General features: G+C 51.3%; 1 protein-coding gene across 6 annotated transcripts in view; it reads left to right on the forward strand.

The window, feature by feature from the left end:
- The window catches only part of LOC137358434 (troponin C, slow skeletal and cardiac muscles-like), a 45,315-nt gene that overhangs the window by 475 nt on the left and 18,803 nt on the right, over window positions 1–26,037 (forward strand). For 2 of the 6 annotated variants that reach the window (XM_068024400.1, XM_068024399.1), the window contains exons 2-3: window positions 23,143–23,317; window positions 24,313–24,343. In XM_068024400.1, the coding sequence (XP_067880501.1) occupies window positions 23,294–23,317; window positions 24,313–24,343 (55 nt within the window). In that variant the 5' untranslated portion in view covers window positions 23,143–23,293. Of the gene's footprint in view, window positions 1–14,732; window positions 14,832–21,410; window positions 21,660–23,142; window positions 23,318–24,312; window positions 24,344–26,037 lie in introns of those variants that run through there. The other 4 variants (XM_068024401.1, XM_068024396.1, XM_068024397.1 and 1 more) reach the window with 4 other exon arrangements.

Here is a 26,037-nt window from a genome sequence, read left to right on the forward strand (position 1 = left end):
TTGTGGTGAAATAACCCCCTCTAGTGAAAAAGCCTATTGTAGTGGAATAGCCTATTGTAGTGCAATAGTCCTCTTGTAGTGGAATAGCCTATTGTAGTGCAATAGTCCTCTTGTATTGGAATACCCTATTGTGGTGAAATAACCCCCTCTAGTGAAAAAGCCTATTGTAGTGGAATAGCCTATTGTAGTGCAATAGTCCTCTTGTAGTGGAATAGCCTATTGTAGTGCAATAGTCCTCTTGTATTGGAATACCATATTGTGGTGAAATAACCCCCTTCTAGTGAAATAGCCTATTGTAGTGGAATAGCCTATTGTAGTGCAATAGTCCTCTTGTATTGGAATACCATATTGTGGTGAAATAACCCCCTTCTAGTGAAATAGCCTATTGTAGTGCAATAGCCTATTGTAGTGCAATAGTCCTCTTGTATTGGAATACCATATTGTGGTGAAATAACCCCCTTCTAGTGGAATAGCCTAGTGTGGTGAAATAGCCTATTGTAGTGTAACAGCCCTCTTGTAGTGGAATAGCCTTTTATTTATTTAGAGGTACAGCACTGAAACAGGCCCTTCGGCCCACTGAGTCTGTGCCGACCAACAACCACCCATTTTTATACTAATCCTACATTAATCCCATATTCCCACCTTCCCTCAATTCTCCTACCACCTACCTACACTAGGGTCAATTTACAATGGCCAATTTAGCTATCAACCTGCAGGTCTTTGGCTGTGGGAGGAAACTGGAGCACCCGGCTGAAACCCACACGGTCACAGGGAGAACCTGCAACCTCCGCACAGGCAGTACCCAGAACTGAAGCTGGGTTGCTGGAGCTGTGAGACTGTGGTGCTATCCACAGCGCCACTGTGCCGCCAATTTTGGTGGAATAGTCCTCATGCAGTGGAATAGCCTATTGTAGTGGAATAGCCCTCTTGTGGTGGAATAGCCCTCTTGTGGTGGAATAGCCCAAAGTGGTGGATTAGTCCTCTTGTAGTGGAATAACCTATTGTGGTGGAGTAGCCCTCTTGTAGTGGAATAGCCTATTGTGGTGGAATAGCCTCTTCCAGTGGAATAGCCTATTGTGGTGGAATAGTCCTCTTGTCGTGGAATAGCCCAAAGTGGTGGTTTAGCCCCATTGTGGTGGAAGAGCCGATTGTGCTGGAATAGCCCTCTTGTAGTGGAAGAGCCTGTTGTGGTGGAATAGCCCAAAGTGGTGGATTAGTCCCATTGTGGTGGAAGAGCCTATTGTGGTGGAATACTCCTCTTGTAGTGAAATAGCCCATAGTGGTGGAATAGCCCATAGTGGTGGATTAGCCCCCTTGTAGTGGATTAGCTGATTGTAGTGGAATAACCTGTTGTAGTGCAATAGCCTATTGTGGTGGAATAGCCTCTTCCAGTGGAATAGCCTATTGTGGTGGAATAGTCCTCTTGTAGTGGAATAGCCCAAAGTGGTGGTTTAGCCCCATTGTGGTGGAAGAGCCGATTGTGCTGGAATAGCCCTCTTGTAGTGGAATAGTCCTCTTGTAGTGGAATAGCCTATTGTGGTGGAAAAGTCTGTTGTGGGGGAATAGCCCTCTGGTGGTGGAATAGCCCTCTGGTAGTGGAATAGCCCTCTGGTAGTGGAATAGCCCATAGTGGTGGAATAGCCCATAGTGGTGGAATAGCCCATAGTGGTGGATTCGTCCCCTTGTAGTGGATTAGCCGATTGTGGTGGAATAGTCCTCTTGTAGTGGAATGGCCTATTGTGGTGGAATAGTCTGTTGTGGTGGAATAGCCCTCTGGTGGTGGAATAGCCCTCTGGTGGTGGAATAGCCTATTGTAGTGGAATAACCTCTTGTAGTGGAATAGCCCTGTTGTAGTGGAATAGCCTATTGTGGTGGAATAGCCTATTGTGGTGGAATAGCCTGTTGTGGTGGAATAGCCTGTTGTGGTGGAATAGTCCTCTTGTAGTGGAATAGTCCTCTTCTAGTGGAATAACCCATTGTGGTGGAATAGCCCTCGAAGTGGAATAGCCTATTGCGGTGGAATAGCCCCTACTAGTGGAATTGCCCAGTGTGGTGGAAAAGCCCATTGTTGTGAAATTACCCTCACTCGCGGAATCGTACTCTTGTAGTGGAATAGCCCTCTTGTAGTGGAATAGCCCATAGGGGTGGAATAGCCCTCTTGTAGTGGAATAGCCCATAGGGGTGGAATAGCCCTCTTGTAGTGGAATAGCCCATAGTGGTGGTTTCGTCCCCTTGTAGTGGATTAGCCGATTGTGGTGGAATAGCCCTCTTGTAGTGGAATAGCCTATTGTGGTGGAATAGTCCTCTGGTGGTGGAATAGTCCTCTGGTGGTGGAATAGCCCTCTGGTGGTGGAATAGCCCTCTGGTGGTGGAATAGCCCTCTGGTGGTGGAATAGTCCTCTGGTGGTGGAATAGCCCTCTGGTGGTGGAATAGCCCTCTGGTGGTGGAATAGCCTGTTGTGGTGGAATAGCCCTCTGGTAGTGGAATAGGCCTATTGTAGTGGAATTGCCTATTGTAGTGGAATAGTCCTCTTGTAGTGGAATAACCTCTTGCAGCGGAATAACCTCTTGCAGCGGAATAGCCTATTTTGGTGGAATAACCCATTGTCATGGAATAGTCCTCTTGTCGTGGAATAGCCCATTGTCATGGAATAGTCCCCTTGTAGTGGAATAGCCCTCTGGTATTGAAATAGCCTGTTGTGGTGAAATAGCCCCTCTAGTGAAATAGCCTATTGTAGTGGAATAGTGCCGTCTAGTGGAAGAGCCCATTCCAGTGAAATAGTCTATTGTGGTGGATTAGTCCCCGAGGAGTGGAATAGTCCTCTTGCAGTTTAATAGCCTATTGTGGTGAAATAACCCTCTCTAGCTGAATAGTCCTCTTGTAGCGGAATAGTCCTCTTGTAGTGGAATAGTCCTCTTGTAGTGGAATAGCCTATTGTAGTGGAATATCCCCTACTGGTGCAATAGCCTATTGTGGTGGAATAGCCCTCTTGAAGTGGAATAGCCTATTGCGATGGAATAGACCCTACTAGTGGAATTGCCTAGTGTGGTGAAATAACCCTCACTAATGGAATAGTCCTCTTGTAGTGGAATAGCCTCTTGTAGTGGAATAGCCTGTTGTGGTGAAATAGCCTATTGTGGTGGAATAGCCCTCGAAGTGGAATAGCCTATTGCGGTGGAATAGCCCCTACTAGTGGAATTGCCTAGTGTGGTGGAAAAGCCCATTGTTGTGAAATTACCCTCACTCGCGGAATCGTACTCTTGTAGTGGAATAGCCCACAGTGGTGGAATAGCCCTCGTAGTGGAATCGCCCATCGTGGTGGAATAGCCCTCTTGTAGTGGAATAGTCCTCTTGTGGTGGAATAGTCCTCTTGTAGTGGAATAGTCCTCTTGTGGTGGAATAGTCCTCTTGTGGTGGAATAGCCTATTGTGGTGGAATAGCCTGTTGTGGTGGAATAGCCCTCTTGTCGGAATAGCCCAAAGTGGTGGATTAGTCCCCTTGTAGTGGATTAGCCGATTGTGGTGGAATAGCCCTCTTGTAGTGGAATAGCCTATTGTGGTGGATTAGTCTGTTGTGGTGGAATAGTCCTCTGGTAGTGGAATAGCTTGTTGTGGTGGAATAGCCCTCTGGTAGTGGAATAGCCCTCTGGTAGTGGAATAGCCCTCTTGTAGTGGAATAGCCCTCTTGTGGTGGAATAGCCCTCTTGTGGTGGAATTGCCTGTTGTGGTGGATTCGTCCCCTTGTAGTGGAATAGTCTGTTGTGGTGGAATAGTCCTCTTGTAGCGGAATAACCTCTTGTAGCGGAATAACCTCTTGTAGCGGAATAGTCCTCTTGTAGTGGAAAACCCTCTTGTAGTGGAATAGCCTGTTGTGGTGGAATAGCCCTCTGGTAGTGGAATAGTCCTCTTGTAGTGGAATAGTCTGTTGTGGTGGAATAGCCCATTGTCGTGGAATAGCCCCTATTAGTGGAATCGTCTATTGTAGTGGAATAGCTTGTTGTGATGGAATAGCCCTCTGGTGGTGGAATAGCCCTCTTGTAGTGGAATAGTCTGTTGTGGTGGAATAGTCTGTTGTGGTGGAATAGCCCTCTTGTAGCGGAATAGCCCTCTTGTAGCGGAATAGCCCTCTTGTCGTGGAATAGCCCTCTTGCAGTGGAATAGCCCATTGTCATGGAATAGTCCCCTTGTAGTGGAATAGCCCTCTGGTATTGAAATAGCCTGTTGTGGTGAAATAGCCCCTCTAGTGAAATAGCCTATTGTAGTGGAATAGTGCCGTCTAGTGGAAGAGCCCATTCCAGTGAAATAGTCTATTGTGGTGGATTAGTCCCCGAGGAGTGGAATAGTCCTCTTGTAGTTTAATAGCCTATTGTGGTGAAATAACCCTCTCTAGCTGAATAGTCCTCTTGTAGTGGAATAGCCTGTTGTGGTGGAATAGTCCTCTTGTAGTGGAATAGCCTATTGTGATGGAATAGCCTATTGTGGTGAAATAGCTTATCGTACTGGAATAGCCTATTGTAGTGCAATAGTCCTCTTGTCGTGGAATAGCCCAAAGTGGTGGATTAGTCCCCTTATAGTGAAATAGCCTATTGTGGTGGAATAGCCCTCTTGTAATGGAATAGCCCATAGTGGTGGATTAGTCCTCTTGTAGTGGAATAGCCTATTGTGATGGAATAGCCTATTGTGGTGAAATAGTCCTCTTGTCGTGGAATAGCCCAAAGTGGTGGATTAGTCCCATAGTGGTGGAAGAGCCTATTGTGGTGGAATAGCCCATAATGGTGGATCAGTCCCTTGTAGTGGAATAGCCTATTGTGGTGGAATAGCCATTTCGAGTGGAATAGCCTATCGTACTGGAATAGCCTATTGTAGTGCAATAGTCCTCTTGTAGTGGAATAGCCCAAAGTGGTGGATTAGTTCCCTTGTAGTGGATTAGCCGGTTGTGGTGGAATAGCCTATTGTAGTGGAATAGTTCTCTTGTAGTGGAATAACCTGTTGTAGCGGAATAGTCCTCTTGTAGTGGAATAGTCCCATCCAGTGGAATAGCCTATTGTAGTGGAATAGTTCTCTTCTAGTGGAATAGTTCTCTTGAAGTCGAATAGTCGATTGTGGTGTAATAGCCTGTTCAGGTGGAATAGCCGATTGTGGTGGAATGGCCCTTTTGTAGTGGAATAGCCCATTGTCGTGGAATAGTCCTCTTGTAGTGGAATAGTCCCCTTGTAGTGGAATAGCCCTCTGGTATTGAAATAGCCTGTTGTGGTGGAATAGCCCCGTTGTCGTGGAATAGTGCCGTCTAGTGGAAGAGCCCATTCCAGTGAAATAGTCTATTGTGGTGGATTAGTCCCCGAGGAGTGGAATAGTCCTCTTGCAGTTTAATAGCCTATTGTGGTGAAATAACCCTCTCTAGCTGAATAGTCTTGTAGTGGAATACCCTCTTGTAGTGGATACCTTCTTGTAGTGGAATAACCCATTGTGGTGGAATAGTCCTCTTGTAGTGGAACAGTCGACTGTGGTGGAATACCCCTCTTGTAGTGGAATAGCCTATTGTAGTAGAAAAGCCTATTGTGGTGGAATAGCCCTCTTCTAGTGGAATAACCCATTGTGGTGGAATAGTCCTCTTGTAGTGGAACAGTCGACTGTGGTGGAATACCCCTCTTGTAGTAGAAAAGCCTATTGTGGTGGAATAGCCTATCGTAGTGGAATAGCCTATAGTGGTGGACAAGTCCTCTTGTAGTGGAATAGCCCATAGTGGTGGATTATTCCCCTCGTAGTGGAATAGCCTGTTGTGGTGGAATAGCCCTCTTGTAGTGGAATAGCCCTCTGGAGTAGCCCCTACTAGTGGAATAGCCTATTGTAGTGGAATAGCCTAGTGTGGTGGAATAGACTATTGTAGTGGAATAGTCTCTACTAATAGAATAGCCTGTTGTAGTGGAATAGCCTGTCGTGCTGGAATAGCCTATTGTTGTGGAATAGTCCTCTTGTTGTGGAATAGCCTATTGTTGTGGAATAGCTTGTTGTGGTGGAATAGCCCTCTTGTAGTGGAATATCCCATTGTGGTGGAATAGTCCTCTTGTGGTGGAATAGTCCTCTTGTAGTGGAATATCCCCTACTGGTGAAATAGCCTATTGTGGTGGAACTGCATGTTGTGGTGGAATATCCCTCTTGAAGTGGAATAGCCCCTACTAGTGGAATAGCCTTCTTGTAGTGGAATGGCCCATTGTAGTGGAATAGTCCTCTTGTAGTGGAACAGTCGACTGTGGTGGAATACCCCTCTTGTAGTGGAATAGCCTATAGTGGTGGACAGGTCCTCTTGAAGTGGAGTAGCCCACAGTGGTGGATTAGTCTCCTTGTAGTGGAATAGCCTGTTGTGGTGGAATAGCCCATTGTCGTGGAATAGTCCTATTGTGCTGGATTAGTCCTTTTGCGGTGGAAGAGCCTATTCTAGTGAAATAGCCTATTGTAGTGGAATAGCCCATTGTGGTGGCTTAGTGCCCTCGTAGTGGAAAAGCCTGTTGAGTTGGAAGAGCCCTCTAGTGGTGGAATAGCCAATTGTGGTGAAATAGTCTCATCTAGTGGAATAGCCTATTGTAGTGGAATAGCCTTCTTGTTGTGGATTAGCCCATTGTAGTGGAATAGTCCTCTTGTAGTGGAACAGTTGACTGTGGTGGAATACCCCTCTTGTAGTGGAATAGCCTATTGTGGAGGAATAGCCTATCGTACTGGAATAGCCTATAATGGTGGACAAGTCCTCTTGTAGTGGAATAGCCCATAGTGGTGGATTAGTCCCCTTGTAGTGGTGTAGCCTGTTGTGGTGGAATAGCCCTCTTGTAGTGGAATAGCCCATAGTGGTGGATTACCCCCCTTGTAGTGGAATCGCCTATAGTGGTGGGCAAGTCCTCTTGTAGTGGTTTAGCCTGTTGTGGTGGAATAGCCCATAGTGGTGGAATAGCCCATAGTGGTGGAATAGCCTGTTGTGGTGGAATAGCCCTATTGTGATAGCCCTCTGGTATTGAAATAGCCCTCTTGTGGTGGAATAGCCCTCTTGTGGTGGAATAGCCCTCTTGTGGTGGAATTGCCTATTGTGGTGGAATAGCCTATTGTGGTGGAATAGCCTATTGTGGTGGAATAGCCCTCTTGTAGTGGAATAGCCTGTTGTGGTGGAATAGCCCTCTTGTAGTGGAATAGCCCTCTTGTAGTGGAATAGCCCTCTTGTGGTGGAATAGCCCTCTTGTGGTGGAATAGCCCTCTTGTGGTGGAATAGCCCTCTTGTGGTGGAATAGCCCTCTTGTGGTGGAATTGCCTGTTGTGGTGGAATTGCCTGTTGTGGTGGAATTGCCTATTTTAGTGGAATAGCCCTCTTGTGGTGGAATAGCCCTCTTGTGGTGGAATAGCCCTCTTGTAGTGGAATTGCCCATTGTGGTGGAATTGCCTGTTGTGCTGGAATAGTCCTATTGTGGTGGAATAGTCCTATTGTGGTGGAATAGCCCTCTTGTGGTGGAATAGCCTATTTTAGTGGAATAGCCTATTGTGGTGGAATAGCCCTCTTGTAGTGGAATAGCCTGTTGTGGTGGAATAGCCCTCTTGTAGTGAAATAGCCTATTGTGGTGGAATAGCCCTCTTGTAGTGGAATAGCCTATTGTGGTGGAATTGCCTGTTGTGGTGGAATTGCCTGTTGTGGTGGAATTGCCTGTTGTGGTGGAATTGCCTGTTGTGGTGGAATAGCCCTCTTGTAGTGGAATAGCCCTCTTGTAGTTGAATTGCCTATTGTGGTGGAATAGCCCTCTTGTAGTGGAATAGCCTATTTTAGTGGAATAGCCTATTGTGGTGGAATTGCCTGTTGTGGTGGAATTGCCTGTTGTGGTGGAATTGCCTGTTGTGGTGGAATAGCCCTCTTGTAGTGGAATAGCCCTCTTGTAGTTGAATTGCCTGTTGTGGTGGAATTGCCTATTTTAGTGGAATAGCCCTCTTGTGGTGGAATAGCCCTCTTGTGGTGGAATAGCCCTCTTGTAGTGGAATAGCCCTCTTGTAGTGGAATAGCCTGTTGTGGTGGAATTGCCTGTTGTGCTGGAATAGCCCATTGTGGTGGAATAGTCCTATTGTGGTGGAATAGCCTATTTTAGTGGAATAGCCTATTTTAGTGGAATAGCCTATTGTGGTGGAATAGCCCTCTTGTAGTGAAATAGCCTATTGTGGTGGAATAGCCCTCTTGTGGTGGAATTGCCTGTTGTGGTGGAATAGCCCTCTTGTGGTGGAATAGCCCTCTTGTGGTGGAATAGCCCTCTTGTGGTGGAATAGTCCTCTTGTGGTGGAATAGTCCTATTGTGGTGGAATTGCCTGTTGTGGTGGAATTGCCTGTTGTGGTGGAATAGTCCTATTGTGGTGGAATAGTCCTATTGTGGTGGAATTGCCTGTTGTGGTGGAATAGTCCTATTGTGGTGGAATAGTCCTATTGTGGTGGAATTGCCTGTTGTGGTGGAATTGCCTGTTGTGGTGGAATTGCCTGTTGTGGTGGAATTGCCTATTGTAGTGGAATAACCTGTTGTAGCGGAATAGCCCTCTTGTAGCGGAATAGTCTATTGTGGTGGAATAGTCCCATCCAGTGGAATAGCCTATTGCAGTGGAATAGTTCTCTTGAAGTCGAATAGTCGATTGTGGTGTAATCGCCTGTTCAGGTGGAATAGCCTATTGTGGTGGAATGGCCCTCTTGTAGCGGAATAGTCTATTGTGGTGGAATAGTCCCATCCAGTGGAATAGCCTATTGCAGTGGAATAGTTCTCTTGAAGTCGAATAGTCGATTGTGGTGTAATCGCCTGTTCAGGTGGAATAGCCTATTGTGGTGGAATGGCCCTCTTGTAGTGGAATAGCCCTCTTGTAGTGGAATAGCCTATTGTGGTGGAATAGCCCTCTTGTAGTGGAATAGCCCTCTTGTAGTGGAATAGCCTATTGTGGTGGAATAGCCCTCGTAGTGGAATAGCATATTGTGGTGGAATAGCCTAGTGTGGTGGAATAGCCTAGTGTGGTGGAACAGACTATTGTAGTGGAATAGTCCCTACTAGTAGAATAGCCTGTAGTGGTGGAATAGCCTGTAGTGGTGGAATAGCCTCTTGTAGTGTAATGGCCCTCTTTTAGTGGAATAGCCTATTGTAGGGGAATGGTCTCTACTAGTAGAATAGCCTGTAGTGGTGGAATAGCCTGTAGTGGTGGAATAGCCTCTTGTGGTGGACTAGCCTGTTGTGGTGGAATTGCCTGTTGTGGTGGAATTGCCCGTTGTGGTGGAATTACCTATTGTAGTGGAATAGCCCTCTTGTGGTGGAATTGCCTGTTGTGGTGGAATTGCCTATTTTAGTGGAATAGCCCTCTTGTAGTGGAATAGCCCTCTTGTCGTGGAATAGCCTATTGTGGTGGAATAGCCCTCTTGTGGTGGAATAGCCCTCTTGTCGTGGAATAGCCTATTGTGGTGGAATAGCCCTCTTGTGGTGGAATTGCCCGTTGTGGTGGAATTACCTATTGTAGTGGAATAGCCCTCTTGTGGTGGAATAGCCTGTTGTGGTGGAATTGCCTATTTTAGTGGAATAGCCCTCTTGTAGTGGAATAGCCCTCTTGTCGTGGAATAGCCTATTGTGGTGGAATAGCCCTCTTGTGGTGGAATAGCCCTCTTGTGGTGGAATAGCCCTCTTGTGGTGGAATAGCCCATTGTGGTGGAATTGCCTTTTGTGGTGGAATAGCCTATTGTGGTGGAATAGCCTATTGTGGTGGAATAGCCCTATTGTGGTGGAATAGCCCTCTTGTAGTGGAATAGCCTGTTGTGGTGGAATAGCCCTCTTGTAGTGGAATAGCCCTCTTGTAGTGGAATTGCCCTCTTGTGGTGGAATAGCCCTCTTGTGGTGGAATAGCCCTCTTGTGGTGGAATAGCCCTCTTGTGGTGGAATAGCCCTCTTGTGGTGGAATAGCCCTCTTGTGGTGGAATAGTCCTATTGTGGTGGAATTGCCTGTTGTGGTGGAATTGCCTGTTGTGGTGGAATTGCCTGTTGTGGTGGAATTGCCTATTGTGGTGGAATTGCCTATTGTAGTGGAATAACCTGTTGTAGCGGAATAGCCCTCTTGTAGCGGAATAGTCTATTGTGGTGGAATAGTCCCATCCGGTGGAATAGCCTATTGCAGTGGAATAGTTCTCTTGAAGTCGAATAGTCGATTGTGGTGTAATCGCCTGTTCAGGTGGAATAGCCTATTGTGGTGGAATGGCCCTCTTGTAGTGGAATAGCCTATTGTGGTGGAATAGCCCTCGTAGTGGAATAGCATATTGTGGTGGAATTGCCTATTGTGGTGGAATAGCCTAATGTGGTGGAATAACCCTCTTGTAGTGGAATAGCCTGTTGTGGTGGAATAGTCTGTTGTGGTAGCCCTCTGGTGGTGGAATAGCCCTCTGATATTGAAATAGCCTATTGTGGTGGAATAGTCCTTTTGTGGTGGAATAGCCAATTGTAGTGGAATGGCCTAATGTAGTCGAATAGCTAATTGTGGTGAAATAGCGCCTTCCTGTGGAAGAGCCCATGCTAGTGAAATAGTCTATTGTGGTGGAATAGTCCCCTTGGAGTGGAATAGTCCTCTTCTAGTGCAATAGCCTATTGTGGTGGAATAGCCTATTGTAGTGCAATAGTCCTCTTGTAGTGGAATAGCCCCATTGTGGTGGATTAGTCCCATTGTGGTGGATTAGCCGATTGTGGTGGATTAGCCGATTGTGGTGGAATAGCCCTCTTGTGGTGGAATAGTCCTCTTGTGGTGGAATAGTCCTCTTGTAGTGGAATATCCCCTACTGGTGAAATAGCCTATTGTGGTGGAACTGCATGTTGTGGTGGAATATCCCTCTTGAAGTGGAATATCCCTCTTGAAGTGGAATAGCCCCTACTAGTGGAATAGCCTTCTTGTAGTGGAATGGCCCATTGTAGTGGAATAGTCCTCTTGTAGTGGAACAGTCGACTGTGGTGGAATACCCCTCTTGTAGTGGAATAGCCTATAGTGGTGGACAGGTCCTCTTGAAGTGGAGTAGCCCACAGTGGTGGATTAGTCTCCTTGTAGTGGAATAGCCTGTTGTGGTGGAATAGCCCTCTTGTACTGGAATCGCCTATTGTGGTGGAATAGCCCTCTTGTAGTGGAATATCCCATAGTGGTGGATTAGTCCCCTTGTAGTGGAATAGTCTGTTGTGGTGGAATAGCCCTCTTGTCGTGGAATAGCCTATTGTGGTGGAATAGCCCTCTTGTGGTGGAATAGCCCTCTTGTGGTGGAATAGCCCATTGTGGTGGAATTGCCTATTGTGGTGGAATAGCCTATTGTGGTGGAATAGCCCTATTGTGGTGGAATAGCCCTATTGTGGTGGAATAGCCCTCTTGTAGTGGAATAGCCTGTTGTGGTGGAATAGCCCTCTTGTAGTGGAATTGCCCTCTTGTAGTGGAATTGCCCTCTTGTGGTGGAATAGCCCTCTTGTGGTGGAATAGCCCTCTTGTGGTGGAATAGCCCTCTTGTGGTGGAATAGCCCGTTGTGGTGGAATAGTCCTATTGTGGTGGAATAGTCCTATTGTGGTGGAATAGTCCTATTGTGGTGGAATAGCCTGTTGTGGTGGAATTGCCTGTTGTGGTGGAATTGCCTGTTGTGGTGGAATTGCCTATTGTAGTGGAATTGCCTATTGTAGTGGAATTGCCTATTGTAGTGGAATAACCTGTTGTAGTGGAATAACCTGTTGTAGCGGAATAGCCCTCTTGTAGCGGAATAGTCTATTGTGGTGGAATAGTCCCATCCAGTGGAATAGCCTATTGCAGTGGAATAGTTCTCTTGAAGTCGAATAGTCGATTGTGGTGTAATCGCCTGTTCAGGTGGAATAGCCTATTGTGGTGGAATGGCCCTCTTGTAGTGGAATAGCCCTCGTAGTGGAATAGCATATTGTGGTGGAATTGCCTATTGTGGTGGAATAGCCTAATGTGGTGGAATAACCCTCTTGTAGTGGAATAGCCTGTTGTGGTGGAATAGTCTGTTGTGGTAGCCCTCTGGTGGTGGAATAGCCCTCTGATATTGAAATAGCCTATTGTGGTGGAATAGTCCTTTTGTGGTGGAATAGCCAATTGTAGTGGAATGGCCTAATGTAGTCGAATAGCTAATTGTGGTGAAATAGCGCCTTCCTGTGGAAGAGCCCATGCTAGTGAAATAGTCTATTGTGGTGGAATAGTCCCCTTGGAGTGGAATAGTCCTCTTCTAGTGCAATAGCCTATTGTGGTGGAATAGCCTATTGTAGTGCAATAGTCCTCTTGTAGTGGAATAGCCCCATTGTGGTGGATTAGTCCCATTGTGGTGGATTAGCCGATTGTGGTGGAATAGCCCTCTTGTGGTGGAATAGTCCTCTTGTGGTGGAATAGTCCTCTTGTAGTGGAATATCCCCTACTGGTGAAATAGCCTATTGTGGTGGAACTGCATGTTGTGGTGGAATATCCCTCTTGAAGTGGAATAGCCCCTACTAGTGGAATAGCCTTCTTGTAGTGGAATGGCCCATTGTAGTGGAATAGTCCTCTTGTAGTGGAACAGTCGACTGTGGTGGAATACCCCTCTTGTAGTGGAATAGCCTATAGTGGTGGACAGGTCCTCTTGAAGTGGAGTAGCCCACAGTGGTGGATTAGTCTCCTCGTAGTGGAATAGCCTGTTGTGGTGGAATAGCCCTCTTGTAGTGGAATAGCCTGTTGTGGTGGAATAGCCCTCTTGTAGTGGAATTGCCCTCTTGTGGTGGAATTGCCCTCTTGTGGTGGAATAGCCCTCTTGTGGTGGAATAGCCCTCTTGTGGTGGAATAGCCCTCTTGTGGTGGAATAGCCCGTTGTGGTGGAATAGTCCTATTGTGGTGGAATAGTCCTATTGTGGTGGAATAGTCCTATTGTGGTGGAATTGCCTGTTGTGGTGGAATTGCCTGTTGTGGTGGAATTGCCTATTGTAGTGGAATAACCTGTTGTAGTGGAATAACCTGTTGTAGCGGAATAGCCCTCTTGTAGCGGAATAGTCTATTGTGGTGGAATAGTCCCATCCAGTGGAATAGCCTATTGCAGTGGAATAGTTCTCTTGAAGTCGAATAGTCGATTGTGGTGTAATCGCCTGTTCAGGTGGAATAGCCTATTGTGGTGGAATGGCCCTCTTGTAGTGGAATAGCCTATTGTGGTGGAATAGCCCTCGTAGTGGAATAGCATATTGTGGTGGAATTGCCTATTGTGGTGGAATAGCCTAATGTGGTGGAATAACCCTCTTGTAGTGGAATAGCCTGTTGTGGTGGAATAGTCTGTTGTGGTAGCCCTCTGGTGGTGGAATAGCCCTCTGATATTGAAATAGCCTATTGTGGTGGAATAGTCCTTTTGTGGTGGAATAGCCAATTGTAGTGGAATGGCCTAATGTAGTCTAATAGCTAATTGTGGTGAAATAGCGCCTTCCTGTGGAAGAGCCCATGCTAGTGAAATAGTCTATTGTGGTGGAATAGTCCCCTTGGAGTGGAATAGTCCTCTTCTAGTGCAATAGCCTATTGTGGTGGAATAGCCTATTGTAGTGCAATAGTCCTCTTGTAGTGGAATAGCCCCATTGTGGTGGATTAGTCCCATTGTGGTGGATTAGCCGATTGTGGTGGATTAGCCGATTGTGGTGGAATAGCCCTCTTGTGGTGGAATAGTCCTCTTGTGGTGGAATAGTCCTCTTGTAGTGGAATATCCCCTACTGGTGAAATAGCCTATTGTGGTGGAACTGCATGTTGTGGTGGAATAGCCCCTACTAGTGGAATAGCCTTCTTGTAGTGGAATGGCCCATTGTAGTGGAATAGTCCTCTTGTAGTGGAACAGTCGACTGTGGTGGAATACCCCTCTTGTAGTGGAATAGCCTATAGTGGTGGACAGGTCCTCTTGAAGTGGAGTAGCCCACAGTGGTGGATTAGTCTCCTTGTAGTGGAATAGCCTGTTGTGGTGGAATAGCCCTCTTGTACTGGAATCGCCTATTGTGGTGGAATAGCCCTCTTGTAGTGGAATATCCCATAGTGGTGGATTAGTCCCCTTGTAGTGGAATAGCCTGTTGTGGTGGAATAGCCTCTTGTAGTGGAATAGTCTGTTGTGGTAGCCCTCTGGTATTGAAATCGCCTTTTGTGGTGGAATAGTCCTCTTGTGGTGGAATAGCATATTGTAGTGGAATGGCCTGTTGTGGTGAAATAGCCTCTTCCAGTGGAATAGCCTATCGTACTGGAATAGCCTATTGTAGTGCAATAGTCCTCTTGTAGTGGAATAGCCCAAAGTGGTGGATTAGTTCCCTTGTAGTGGATTAGCCGATTGTGGTGGAATAGTCCTCTTGTGGTGGAATAGTCCTCTTGTGGTGGAATAGCCTATTGTGTTGGAATAGCCTATTGTAGTGGAATAGCCTATTGTAGTGGAATAGTCCCTACTAGTAGAATAGCCTGTTGTAGTGGAATAGACTATTGTAGTGTAATGGCCCTCTTTTAGTGGAATAGCCTATTGTAGGGGAATAGTCTCTCCTAGTGGAATAGCCTGTAGTGGTGGAATAGCCTCTTGTGGTGGAATAGCCTCTTGTGGTGGAATTGCCCTCTTGTGGTGGAATTGCCCTCTTGTGGTGGAATTGCCCTCTTGTGGTGGAATAGCCCTCTTGTGGTGGAATTGCCTGTTGTGGTGGAATTGCCTGTTGTGGTGGAATTGCCCTCTTGTAGTGGAATAGCCCTCTTGTGGTGGATGAGAGACCGCTGCACTGTCAGTGGGTCACTGCTGAGGGAATGCCGCACTGTTGGAGCCTCGCACTGTCGGAGCCTCGCACTGCAGAAGGTCAGTACTGAGGGAGCCCCAAGGCACCGAGACACGAACACAGGCTCAGCAGCTCTGCTTTCCGTTCCCATGAATTCCCATTGCCACGTTGCCAAACCGCTTCCTGCCATCTGTTTCCAGTTGCAGGAGGGGTAGGGGATGGCGCCAGGGTTCTGCCTGAGTGAGGGAAATCTCTGGTGAGGTATCAGAGTACTTGAACACTGGTCATAGGGTGGGGGGGGGGGGGGTGGTTGTGTGTGTGAGTGTGAGTGACTGCTTCTGAGTAACTGTGTGTGTGTACAACTGTGAATAAGTGTGTGTGTGTGTGCACGCAAGTGCTTGTGAGCATGTCAGAGTGTTTGGGTAGGGAGGGGGATGTCGAGCGGTGGGTGAGTGAGGTTTGCATGGGGGGGTTGAGGTGGGTGAGGTTTGGGATGGGGAGGTCAGGGTGAACAAAGAACAGTACAGCACAGGAACAGGCCATTCGGCCCTCCAAGCCTGCGCCGATCTTGATGCCTACCAAAACTAACACCTTCTGCACATCCGGGGACCGTATCCCTCTATTCCCATCCTATTCATGTATTTGTCAAGATGTCTCTTAAACGTCATTATCGTACCTGCTTCCACCACCTCCCCCAGCAGCAGGTTCCAGGCACTCACCGCCCTCTGTGTAAAAAACTTGCCTCGCACATCCCCTCTAAACTTTGCCCCTCTCACCTTAAACCTATGTCCCCTAGTAACTGACTCTTCCACCCTGGGAAAAAGCTTCTGACTATCCACTCTGTCCATGCTGCTCATAACTTTGTAAACCTCTATCATGTCGCCCCTCCACCTCCGTCATTCCAGTGAAAACAATCCGAGTTTATCCAACCTCTCCTCATAGCTAATGCCCTCCAGACCAGGCAACATCCTGGTAAACCTCTTCTGTACCCTCTCCAAAGCCTCCACGTCCTCCTGGTAGTGTGGCGACCAGAATTGCACGCAATATTCTAAGTGTGGCCTAACTAAAGTTCTGTACAGCTGCAGCATGACTTGCCTATTTTTATACTCTATGCCCCAACCGATGAAGGCAAGTATGCCGTATGCCTTCTTGACTACCTTATCCACCTGCGTTGCCACTTTCAGTGACCTGTGGACATGTACGCCCAGATCTCTCTGCCTGTCAATACTCCTAAGGATTCACACACACCCTCCCCGACCACACCCTTCCCGACCTCCCCCCGTCCCAAACCTCTCCCGCCCTGACCTCCCCCCGTCCCAAACCTCACCCACCCCGACCCCCTCCCCGTCCCAAACCTCACCTGCCCCGATCTCACCCGTCCCAAACCTCACCCGCCCCGACCTTCACCCGCCGCGACCTCCCCCCGTCCCGACTCCCCCCAACCCGAACCTCACCCGCCCCGACCTCCCCCCGTCCCGAACCTCACCCGCCCCGACCCTCCCATCCCAAACCTCACCCGCCCCGACACCCCACCGTCCCAAACCTCACCCGCCCCGACCTCCCCGTCCCAAACCTCACCTGCCCCGACCTCCCCCGGTCCCGAACCTCACCCACCCCGACCACCCCCCGTCCTGAACCTCACCCGCCCCGCCACCCCCCCCGTCCTGAACCTCAGCCGCCCCGACCTCCCCCCTGTCCCGAACCTCACCCGCCCCGACCTCCCCTCTGTCCCGAACCTCACCCGCCCCGACCGCTCCCCCGCCCCGACCTCCCCGTCCTGAACCTCGCCCGCCCCGACCTCCCCGTCACAAACCTCACCCGCCCCGACCTCCCCGTCACAAACCTCACCCGCCCCGACCTCCCCCCGTCCCGAACCTCACCCGCCCCGACCTCCCGTCCCAAACCTCACCTGCCCCGACGCCCCCCCGTCCCAAACCTCACCCACCCCGACCTCCCGTCCCAAACCTCACCCACCCCGACCTCCCCGTCACAAACCTCACCCACCCCGACCTCCCCCCGTCCCAAACCTCACCCACCCCGAACCCCTCTCCGTCCCAAACCTCACCCACCCCAACCTCCCCCCCGTCCCAAACCTCACCCGCCCCGACCTCCCCGTCCCAAACCTCACCCGCCCCGACCTCCCCGGGGCGGGGGGAGGTCGAGGTTTGGGACGGGGGGAGGTCGAGGTGGGTGAGGTTAAGGACGGGGGGTGAGGTTTGGGACGGGGTGTCGGGGTGGGTGAGGTTTGGGACGGGGTGGTCAGGATGGGTGAGGTTTGGGACGGGAGGTCGGGGTGTCGGGGTGGGTGAGGTTTGGGACGGGGTGGTCAGGGTGGGTGAGGTTTGGGACGGGGTGTCGGGGTGGGTGAGGTTTGGGAGGGGGTGGTCAGGGTGGGTGAGGTTTGGGACGGGAGGTCGGGGTGGGTGAGGTTTGGGACGGGAGGTCGGGGTGTCGGGGTGCGTGAGGTTTGGGATGGGGGGGGGGGGGGGAGGTCGGGGTGGGTGAGGTTTGGGACGGGGGGAGGTCGGGGTGGGTGAGGTTTGGGACGGGGGTAGGTCGGGGTGGGTGAGGTTCGGGACAGGGGGAGGTCGGGGTGGGTGAGGTTCGGGACAGGGGGAGGTTGGGGTGGGTGAGGTTTGGGGCGGGGGGAGGTTGGGGCGGGTGAGGTTCGGGACGGGGGAGGTTGGGGCGGGTGAGGTTCAGGATGGGGGAGGTCGGGGTGGGTGAAGTTCGGGACGGGGAGGTCGGGTGAGGTTTGGGACGGGGGGAGGTCGGGGCGGGTGAGGTTTGGGACGGAAGGTCGGGGTGTCGGGGTGGGTGAGGTTTGGGACGGGAGGTCGGGGTGTCGGGGTGCGTGAGGTTTGGGACGGGAGGTCGGGGTGTCGGGGTGGGTGAGGTTTGGGACGGGAGGTCGGGGTGTCGGGGTGGGTGAGGTTTGGGATGGGGGGGGGGAGGTCGGGGTGGGTGAGGTTCGGGACAGGGGGAGGTCAGGGCGGGTGAGGTTTGGGGCGGGTGAGGTTTGGGGCGGGTGAGGTTTGGGGCGGGTGAGGTTCGGGACAGGGGGAGGTCGGGGTGGGTGAGGTTCGGGACGGGGGGAGGTCGGGGTGGGTGAGGTTTGGGGCGGGTGAGGTTCGGGACAGGGGGAGGTCGGGGTGGGTGAGGTTTGGGGCGGGTGAGGTTCGGGACGGGGGAGGTTGGGGCGGGTGAGGTTCAGGATGGGGGAGGTCGGGGTGGGTGAAGTTCGGGACGGGGAGGTCGGGTGAGGTTTGGGACGGGGGGAGGTCGGGGCGGGTGAGGTTTGGGACGGGTGGGGGGGTGGGGAGGTCGGGGTGGGTGAGGTGTGGGACGGGGGGTGCGGGTCGGGGGGGGTGAGGTTTGGGACGGGGAGGTCGGGGTGGGTGTGATGGCGGTAGTTTAAAGGTGGGATCTGCTGTGGTTCAGTGGGTGGGGGACGGGGGTGCTCGGTTTTAAGGTGGGGTTTGGATGGGCTGGGATGGTGTATGGGTGGCTTGCGGAAGGCAGAGTGGGCTGGGTGGGGTTTGGGCTCCTATGAAAATATCTCCTAGCAACATTCCAGAGTGGCGTCGTGGAAATTCAGGGGCACAAGAATGTGGAAATTCCTGGTTCCAGCACCCGGGCCCTGAGCCTCGCGGGAGGAACCGGAACGGAATTAAAGTGGGCTGAAAATTCTGTGGGACCCACTAACTCAAATCCCCTGTGCATGGTCCCGGCGGGTGAATTTGTACTGCGATCCTCTTAAACCCTCATCCTTCCCTAATCCGGTGGGGAATTCCCTCTTCCACAATACTCCCTCACCGCGTCCTCAGGCTGGGGAATGATGCATAGGTTCAAAGGTCACTCCATTCCAGGCCCCCGGAATCTGCCACTGCCAACGAGCCAGTGATAGGAATTAGAGAGAGAGAGAGAGAGAGAGACAGAAAGGATTCTGATCTCTCCAGCATCTTTCACCAGCTCAGGACTTCTCAAAGTGCCTCACATCCAATGAAGCACTTCTTTTGAACTGTGGTCACTGTTGTAATGTCGGACACGCGGCAGCCAATTTGCACACAGCAAGATCCCACTCACAGCAATGTGATAAATGAGCCAGATCATCTGTTTTTAGTGATGTTGGTTGAGGGATAAGTATAGGGCCCAGGACACTGGGGAGAATTCCCCCGCCCTCACCCCGCTCTTCCAATAGTGGCTGTGGGTTCTTTTGCATACACTTCTGTCTCTATCTATCTCACACTCAGTCTCTCTGTCTCCATCTTGCTATGTATCTCAAATCTCTCTGACTATCTCTGACTCTAGCTCCAATTCTCTATCTCTCTATCTCTCTTTCTGTCCCTCTCTATCTCTCTCAATCTTTCAGTCTCTGTCTCTCAATCTCTCACTCACTGGCTATCTCTCTCTGTCTATCTCTATCTCTCAGTCTCTATCAATTGTGCAAGCGCTCTCTCTCTCGGTCGGTCTCTCAATCTTTCTGTCTTTACCTCTCTCAATTGTGCAAGCTCTCTCTCTTGGTCGGTCTCTCTCTCTCTCTCTCTCTCTCTCAATCTTTCTGTCTTTACCTTTCTCAATCAGGCAAGCTCTCTTTCTCTCTATCTTTGTCTCTCCCAATCTCCGTCTCTCTCTCTGATTCTCTGCCTGCCACTCTGGCTGTCTATGGCTCCTCTCTCTCTCACAATCGCACGAGTTCTTTCTCCCTCTCTTTTTCTCCTACCTCCAGATCACAGGGCTTGGGTAAAGACCCGGGGTCGGTTGGGGGACGGAGGTGTGAGGGAGATGATACACAATGCCAAAGCAATTCTCCTTGACATTACAGAGTGGTTTGTGAAACAGCTGAATCTTTTTGTTGTATCACTGTTCTCCCTCAGTCAAGGACAATTTGCAATAAGATCACGGTGCTGACAGCCAGTGCATTCTTTCGAGGTGTCGACAATGCCTTGGTTTGGACTGGAAGAGAAATCAAAAGGAGAGTTGGGGCTTTTACTGAGTGTACCCATCACCCCCTCATCTCATCCCCACCTCCCCCAGTGCCACTTTGCAGACCGTTCATCTGGGTTCAAATTCAGGACAGAGAGCGAGAGGGGGAGGGCACAGAGAGCGAGAGGGGGAGGGCGCAGAGAGCGAGAGGGGGAGGGCGCAGAGAGCGAGAGGGGGAGGGCGCAGAGAGCGAGAGGGGGAGGGCGCAGAGAGCGAGAGGGGGAGGGCGCGGAGAGCGAGAGGGGGAGGGCGCGGAGAGCGAGAGGGGGAGGGCGCGGAGAGCGAGAGGGGGAGGGCGCGGAGAGCGAGAGGGGGAGGGCGCGGAGAGCGAGAGGGGGAGGGCGCGGAGAGCGAGAGGGGGAGGGCGCGGAGAGCGAGAGGGGGAGGGCGCGGAGAGCGAGAGGGGGAGGGCGCGGAGAGCGAGAGGGGGAGGGCGCGGAGAGCGAGAGGGGGAGGGCGCGGAGAGCGAGAGGAGGGCGCGGAGAGCGAGAGGAGGGCGCGGAGAGCGAGAGGAGGGCGCGGAGAGCGAGAGGAGGGCGCGGAGAGCGAGAGGAGGGCGCGGAGAGCGAGAGGAGGGCGCGGAGAGCGAGAGGAGGGCGCAGAGAGCGAGAGAGGTGGGCGCAGAGAGCGAGAGAGAAGGCACAGAGAGCGAGAGGAGGGCGCAGAGATCAAGCGAGGGGGGCACAGAGAGCGAGAGAGGAGGCGCAGAGAGCGCGAGGGGGGGCGCAGAGAGTGAGGGGGGCTGTAGAGAGCGAGGGGGGGGCGCAGAGAGCGAGAAAGGGGACGCAGAGAGCGAGAGAGGGCGGCGCAGAGAGCCAGAGAAGGGGGTATAGAGAGCAAGGGGGGTGCAGGGAGCGAGAGAAGGGGGCATAGAGAGCGAGAGAAGGGGGCATGGAGAGCGAGAGAAGGGGGCATGGAGAGCGAGAGAAGGGGGCATAGAGAGCAAGGCAGGGTGCAGAGAGCGAGAGAAGGAGGCATAGAGAGCAAGGCGGGGTGCAGAGAGAGAGAGGGGGGCATAGAGAGCAAGGGGTGTGCAGAGAGAGAGAGAAGGGGGCATAGAGCGCGAGAGAAGGCATAGAGAGCAAGACAGGGAGATGCAGAGAGCAAGAGTGAAAGATAGAGAGACAGACAGCGAGAGGGACAGAAAGGGCAAGTGAGAGAGAGGGAGGCAGAAAGAGAGACACAGAGAGAGAGAGAGAGACAGTGAGAGATAGAGATAAAATATGAGTGTGTGAGAGAAAGCCTTTGTGTTGAAGATCACATGGATGTTGGCCACACTCCCAGTATCTCAAGTGGGACACGCACAGTGCGGTCTCAGCTGCTATTCCTGAGGCTGTTGGTCAGCTCCCGCTGGGTCAGAGGCTCCTGGGCCAGACTAGAGACAGAGACAAAACCAGCCGGGCTGTTCATCCAACGACCCTTCCCCAGCCTACTGGGAAACTGGAGGGATGTACCGCGCCTCCTCCACAGTGGAATAGTCTGCCTCCCTGCCACACACCGAGAATGGGCGCATTGGCCAGGGCACTTGGAGGCATGAGTTTCAGAGAGAGAGAGAGGAGGAAGAGTAGATTACAGAAAGACTCGGAGTTTCTCCAGCGCCTTTCACCACAGGACACCCCAAAGCGCCTCACACCCCGATGACGTTTTTTTTTTAATTGTGGTCACTCTTGCAGGTAATGCAGCAGCCAATTTGTGCATAGCAAGATCCCAGAAACAGCAATGTGATAAATGACCCAGATAATCTGGCTGAAGGGTCGATAACCAGAGGACATGGATTTAAGGGGATGGGCAAAAGAAGCAGAGGTGACAGGAGGGAGAACTCTACGCAGCGTGCATTTGAGATCGGGAACGCACCGCCTGAGGGGGCGATGAATACAGATTTAGTCGGAGCCTTCAAAAGGGAATTGGAGAAATACTTGGAGGTAAAATTGCAGGGATATGGGGAAAGAGCAGGGGGGAGTGGGACTAACTGGATTGCCTTGTGGTGGAGATTCAAAGGGCCGAACTGTGCTGCGTGATTATAGGGTGATTATGGTTCGAAGTTGTTCCCACACGGGATGCCTGAGCTTTATAAATAGAGGCACAAAGAACATTCTGAGAATGATTAGTCAAGCAGTAGGACTGACTGTTACACAATAGTCTGATTGGCAAGAGAACAGGAGCCGAGAAAAATAGAATGACCTTGAGCTCTTAATCCAGTCCAACTATTTGGCCTTGATTTCCCCCAGCCGTCAGCTCGAAGCATCTAGGTTTGGGGAAGGTGGAGGACACCCACCTCGAGATGGGGAAATGACTTGGGAAAGAAGACTCCAGGGGGGAGCTGAGGGGTGGGGGTTTGATTGGCAGTTGGGTTGAAGCAATAGTGGCAGGTCAGCCAGCTCGCACAGAAAGACAGCGAGAGAGAGAGAGAGAAATAACTGCTGCATTTCTCCTGCACTTTTCACCACCTCAGGACATCCCAAAGCACCTCGCACCCAATGAAGTATTTTTGAAGTGTGGGCACTGTTGTAGGCAAGAAGCCTATTTGCACTCTCTCTGGGTGGTATCAAGGGACAACTATTGGCCCCGGGATGTGGGGGAACGGGAACGCAGCTGTTGACGGCAGCGGGGACATGGAAGGAGGAGAATTTGGATTCAAGGTCATTGCAAACCTTTATCCACTCACGGAGTCAGATTTCATAGATTTACATCGAGTCTACAGCCCAGAAACAGGCCATTCGGCCCATCCGCTCCGTGCTGGTGTTTCTGCTCCACACGAGCCTCCTCCCACCCCCTACTTCATCTCCCCCCTATCACCATATCCTTCTATTTCTCTCTCCCTCGTGTGTTTATCCAGCTTCCCCCTTAAATACATCGATACTATTCACCTCAACCACTCCCTGTGGGAGCGAGTTCCACATTCTCACCACTCTCCGGGGAAAGGAGTTTCTCCTGAATTCCCCATCGGATTTATTACTGACTGTCTTGTGTTGATGGCCCCCTAGTTCTGGTCTCCCCCCCACAAGAGGAAACATTTTCTCTACGTCTACCCGATCGAAACCCCCTTCATCATTTTAAAGACCTCCATCAGGTCACCCCTCAGCCGCCTCTTTTCTAGAGAGAAGATTCCTCACTAAATTGAGGCCTAGGTTTCAGCAGCCATTGACAGGTGAAATTCTCCTCCGTGTTGTTTGTCAGTCTGCCTAATCGAACCGACTCTATCCACTGCTGCCCTGTCCCCTCTCAGGGCAGGAGGGTGGTGTGGAGGGAGCAGAGCAAGGCTTGTGGTCAACCCTCCAACTTCCCGCAGAACACCCGACACGACAAGGCACTGGCATTTGCTCAGCTGTTGCCTCCTGGCCGGTGCCCTTCAAAAGCCCCCGTTACCCCTCCCTCCCTTGACTCAGCCTGTGCTATTTATAACAGGCCGTGTTGGAATGTCAGCTGAGAGACACAGGGTGACGTAAAGAGACAATCAGTTCAGACTTACACAAAGGGGCACAGGACAGACCACCGTGTCTCTCCTTGCCGACAACCCTGAACCCACTCGTCTTGCGAGGGCCTCACCGATCTCACCATGGACGATATTTACAAAGCCGCAGTGAGTGAAACTCTTCAGCAGAAAGACTTCTGGCGAAATCCCTTCGGTTAAACAAGAATAGAAAGAGCGAGCTTGCATCTGTCCGGCGACTTTCACCGCCTCGGGACATCCCAAAGCGCCTCAGGGCCAATGAAGAGCTTTCAAAGTGTGATAACTGTCGAAATATAGGAAAAGCGGCAGCCAATTGGTGCACAGCAGGATCCCACAAACAGCAATATGATAGTGACTAGATAATCTGCTTTAGTGATGCTAGTTGAGGGATAAATATCAGCCCTAGGACACAGCGAAGAACTCCCCCTGCCACCCACTCTGCCCTGCTTTTTTTCCAATAGTGGCTGAGAGATCTGCCGGAGGGTCAGTACAGAGGGAGCGCCCCGCTGCCGGAGGGTCAGTACAGAGGGAGCACCCCACTGCCGGAGGGTCAGTACAGAGGGAGCGCCCCGCTGCCGGAGTGTCAGTACAGAGGGAGCGCCCCGCTGCCGGAGGGTCAGTACAGAGGGAGCGCCCCGCTGCCGGAGTGTCAGTACAGAGGGAGCGCCCCGCTGCCGGAGGGTCAGTACAGAGGGAGCGCCCCACTGCCGGAGGGTCAGTACAGAGGGAGCGCCCCGCTGCCGGAGGGTCAGTACAGAGGGAGCGCCCCGCTGCCGGAGGGTCAGTACAGAGGGAGCGCCCCGCTGCCGGAGGGTCAGTACAGAGGGAGCGCCCCGCTGCCGGAGTGTCAGTACAGAGGGAGCGCCCCGCTGCCGGAGGGTCAGTACAGAGGGAGCACCCCACTGCCGGAGGGTCAGTACAGAGGGAGCGCCCCGCTGCCGGAGGGTCAGTACAGAGGGAGCGCCCCACTGCCGGAGGGTCAGTACAGAGGGAGCGCCCCGCTGCCGGAGGGTCAGTCCCGAGGGAGCGCCCCACTGCCGGAGGGTCAGTACTGAGTAATCCCAAGTGATGATCTCTCTCTCTCTCTCTCTCTCTCTCTCTCCCCCTCTCACCTGCCCTTGCAGGTTGAACAGCTCACCGAAGAACAGAAAAGTGGTAAGTGTAACTGCATTATGATCTGGCACCCCTGGGTTTAACCTCAGAGACACGGAGAGCGAGTTGAGGTTGGGGGGGTGGGGGGCACAGCGATCATTGGGCACAGGAGGAGATGACCAGGGCCAATGTGGCGGTGCTAATTCTCCACCCGGCGCCATCAATTTCTGTCTTGTTCCCCTGCTGACTACACTGTCCTGTTCTCATGTCCTACCTTAATGGCCCTTCTACTTCTCCACACCCCTGGTTAGACCACACCTGGAGTATTGTCAACAGTTCTGGGCACCACACCTTGGGAAGGATGTATTGGTCTTGGAGGGAGTGCACTGGAGATTTACCAGAATGATACCAGGTCTCCAAGGGTTGTAGTCCCTGGAATTTAGAAGGTTAAGGGGTGATTTGATTGAAGGTTTCAGTATATTAAGGGGAACTGATAGGGTAGAGAGAGAGAAACTGTTTCTGCTGGTTGGGGAGTCGAGGACTGGGGGAGTAGAGACTAAAACTGAGAGGCAGACCTTTCAGGAGTGAAATTTGGAAACAGTTCTACACACAAAGGGTGGGAGAAGTTTGGAACTCTCTCCCGCAAACAGCAATCGATGCTGGATCAATTGTTCATTTTAAATGGAGCAAAGGCAGGAATATGGAGTTAGCTCACAGATCAACCATGAATTCTCACTGAATGGCGGAACAGGCTTGAGGGGCTGAATGGCCTCCTCCTGTTCCTGTGTAACAGGCTCGAGGGGCTGAATGGCCTCCTCCTGTTCCTGTGTAACAGGCTCGACTGGCTGGTGGATTCCTTTACCCAATAAAAATCGATCCATCTCAATCTTCACAACTCCTGTGTCCCCTCTAGAATCGACCTGGCAGAGAGTGGGATCTCGATTTCCAGCACCTTTGCATTAGAACATAGAGCATCCTGCTTATCGCTCCTGAAAGGTCAGGCTTTAATTTTAAGATTGGGCTCCACCGCCCCCCCGTCAACCTCCAGCCTTCGATTGGCACTCCTGCTTGCAATTGCCAGCGAGCGATACCTTTGAAAGAGTGGGCATGATGCCCCAAGTTTGGGGCACGGGGGTGAGGGTTTCAGCAGCAGATTGGCCAAGGCAGGGAGCAGAGATTGGTGACATTACGGAGCTGAAAAGCAGTGTTTTGAAGCATTAAATACCTGTTTGATTGGATGCTGACCATTGGTGAGCTGCGGTCCTGGAGAGGCCATTTCAAATGTCATGGGTTCAGTTTGATCTGGGCATCTGTGGGCTCGGAGTAGGGGGAAGTCAACCCATTTCAACTGGGTCACTTTTGCTCGTCAGGTAAGGCAACCTGCTGTCCGTACCCAGGCCAGACCTACATCTCACACTCAACTCCCTTTCCCTTGCTCGAGAATGACAGTCACTGTCGTCGCAGGGCGAGCAGCATGGGTTTTAAAAAAAGTGCCATAGAGGGAGCTTTACTCTCTATCTAACCCCGTTTTTTTTTTTTTCCTCAGTATCTAACCCTGTTTTTTTTTTTATTCTTAAGGTGGCCTTTATACCCCAGGCCCCTTTTATATTTTTCACATCGAGAGGGCCTTTATTCCTCAGGCCCCCTTTATATACATATTTACAGTTTTAAAATGACTTTATTAAAACCAGATAAATCAACAAAAAACTCAAATTAAAATGCCATTCTCGGCGTCGACAATGCACTCCAGTCCCTGC

The sequence above is a fragment of the Heterodontus francisci genome, chromosome 49 (genome assembly GCF_036365525.1).
Source record: "Heterodontus francisci isolate sHetFra1 chromosome 49, sHetFra1.hap1, whole genome shotgun sequence".
Classification (NCBI taxonomy): Eukaryota; Metazoa; Chordata; class Chondrichthyes; order Heterodontiformes; family Heterodontidae; genus Heterodontus; species Heterodontus francisci.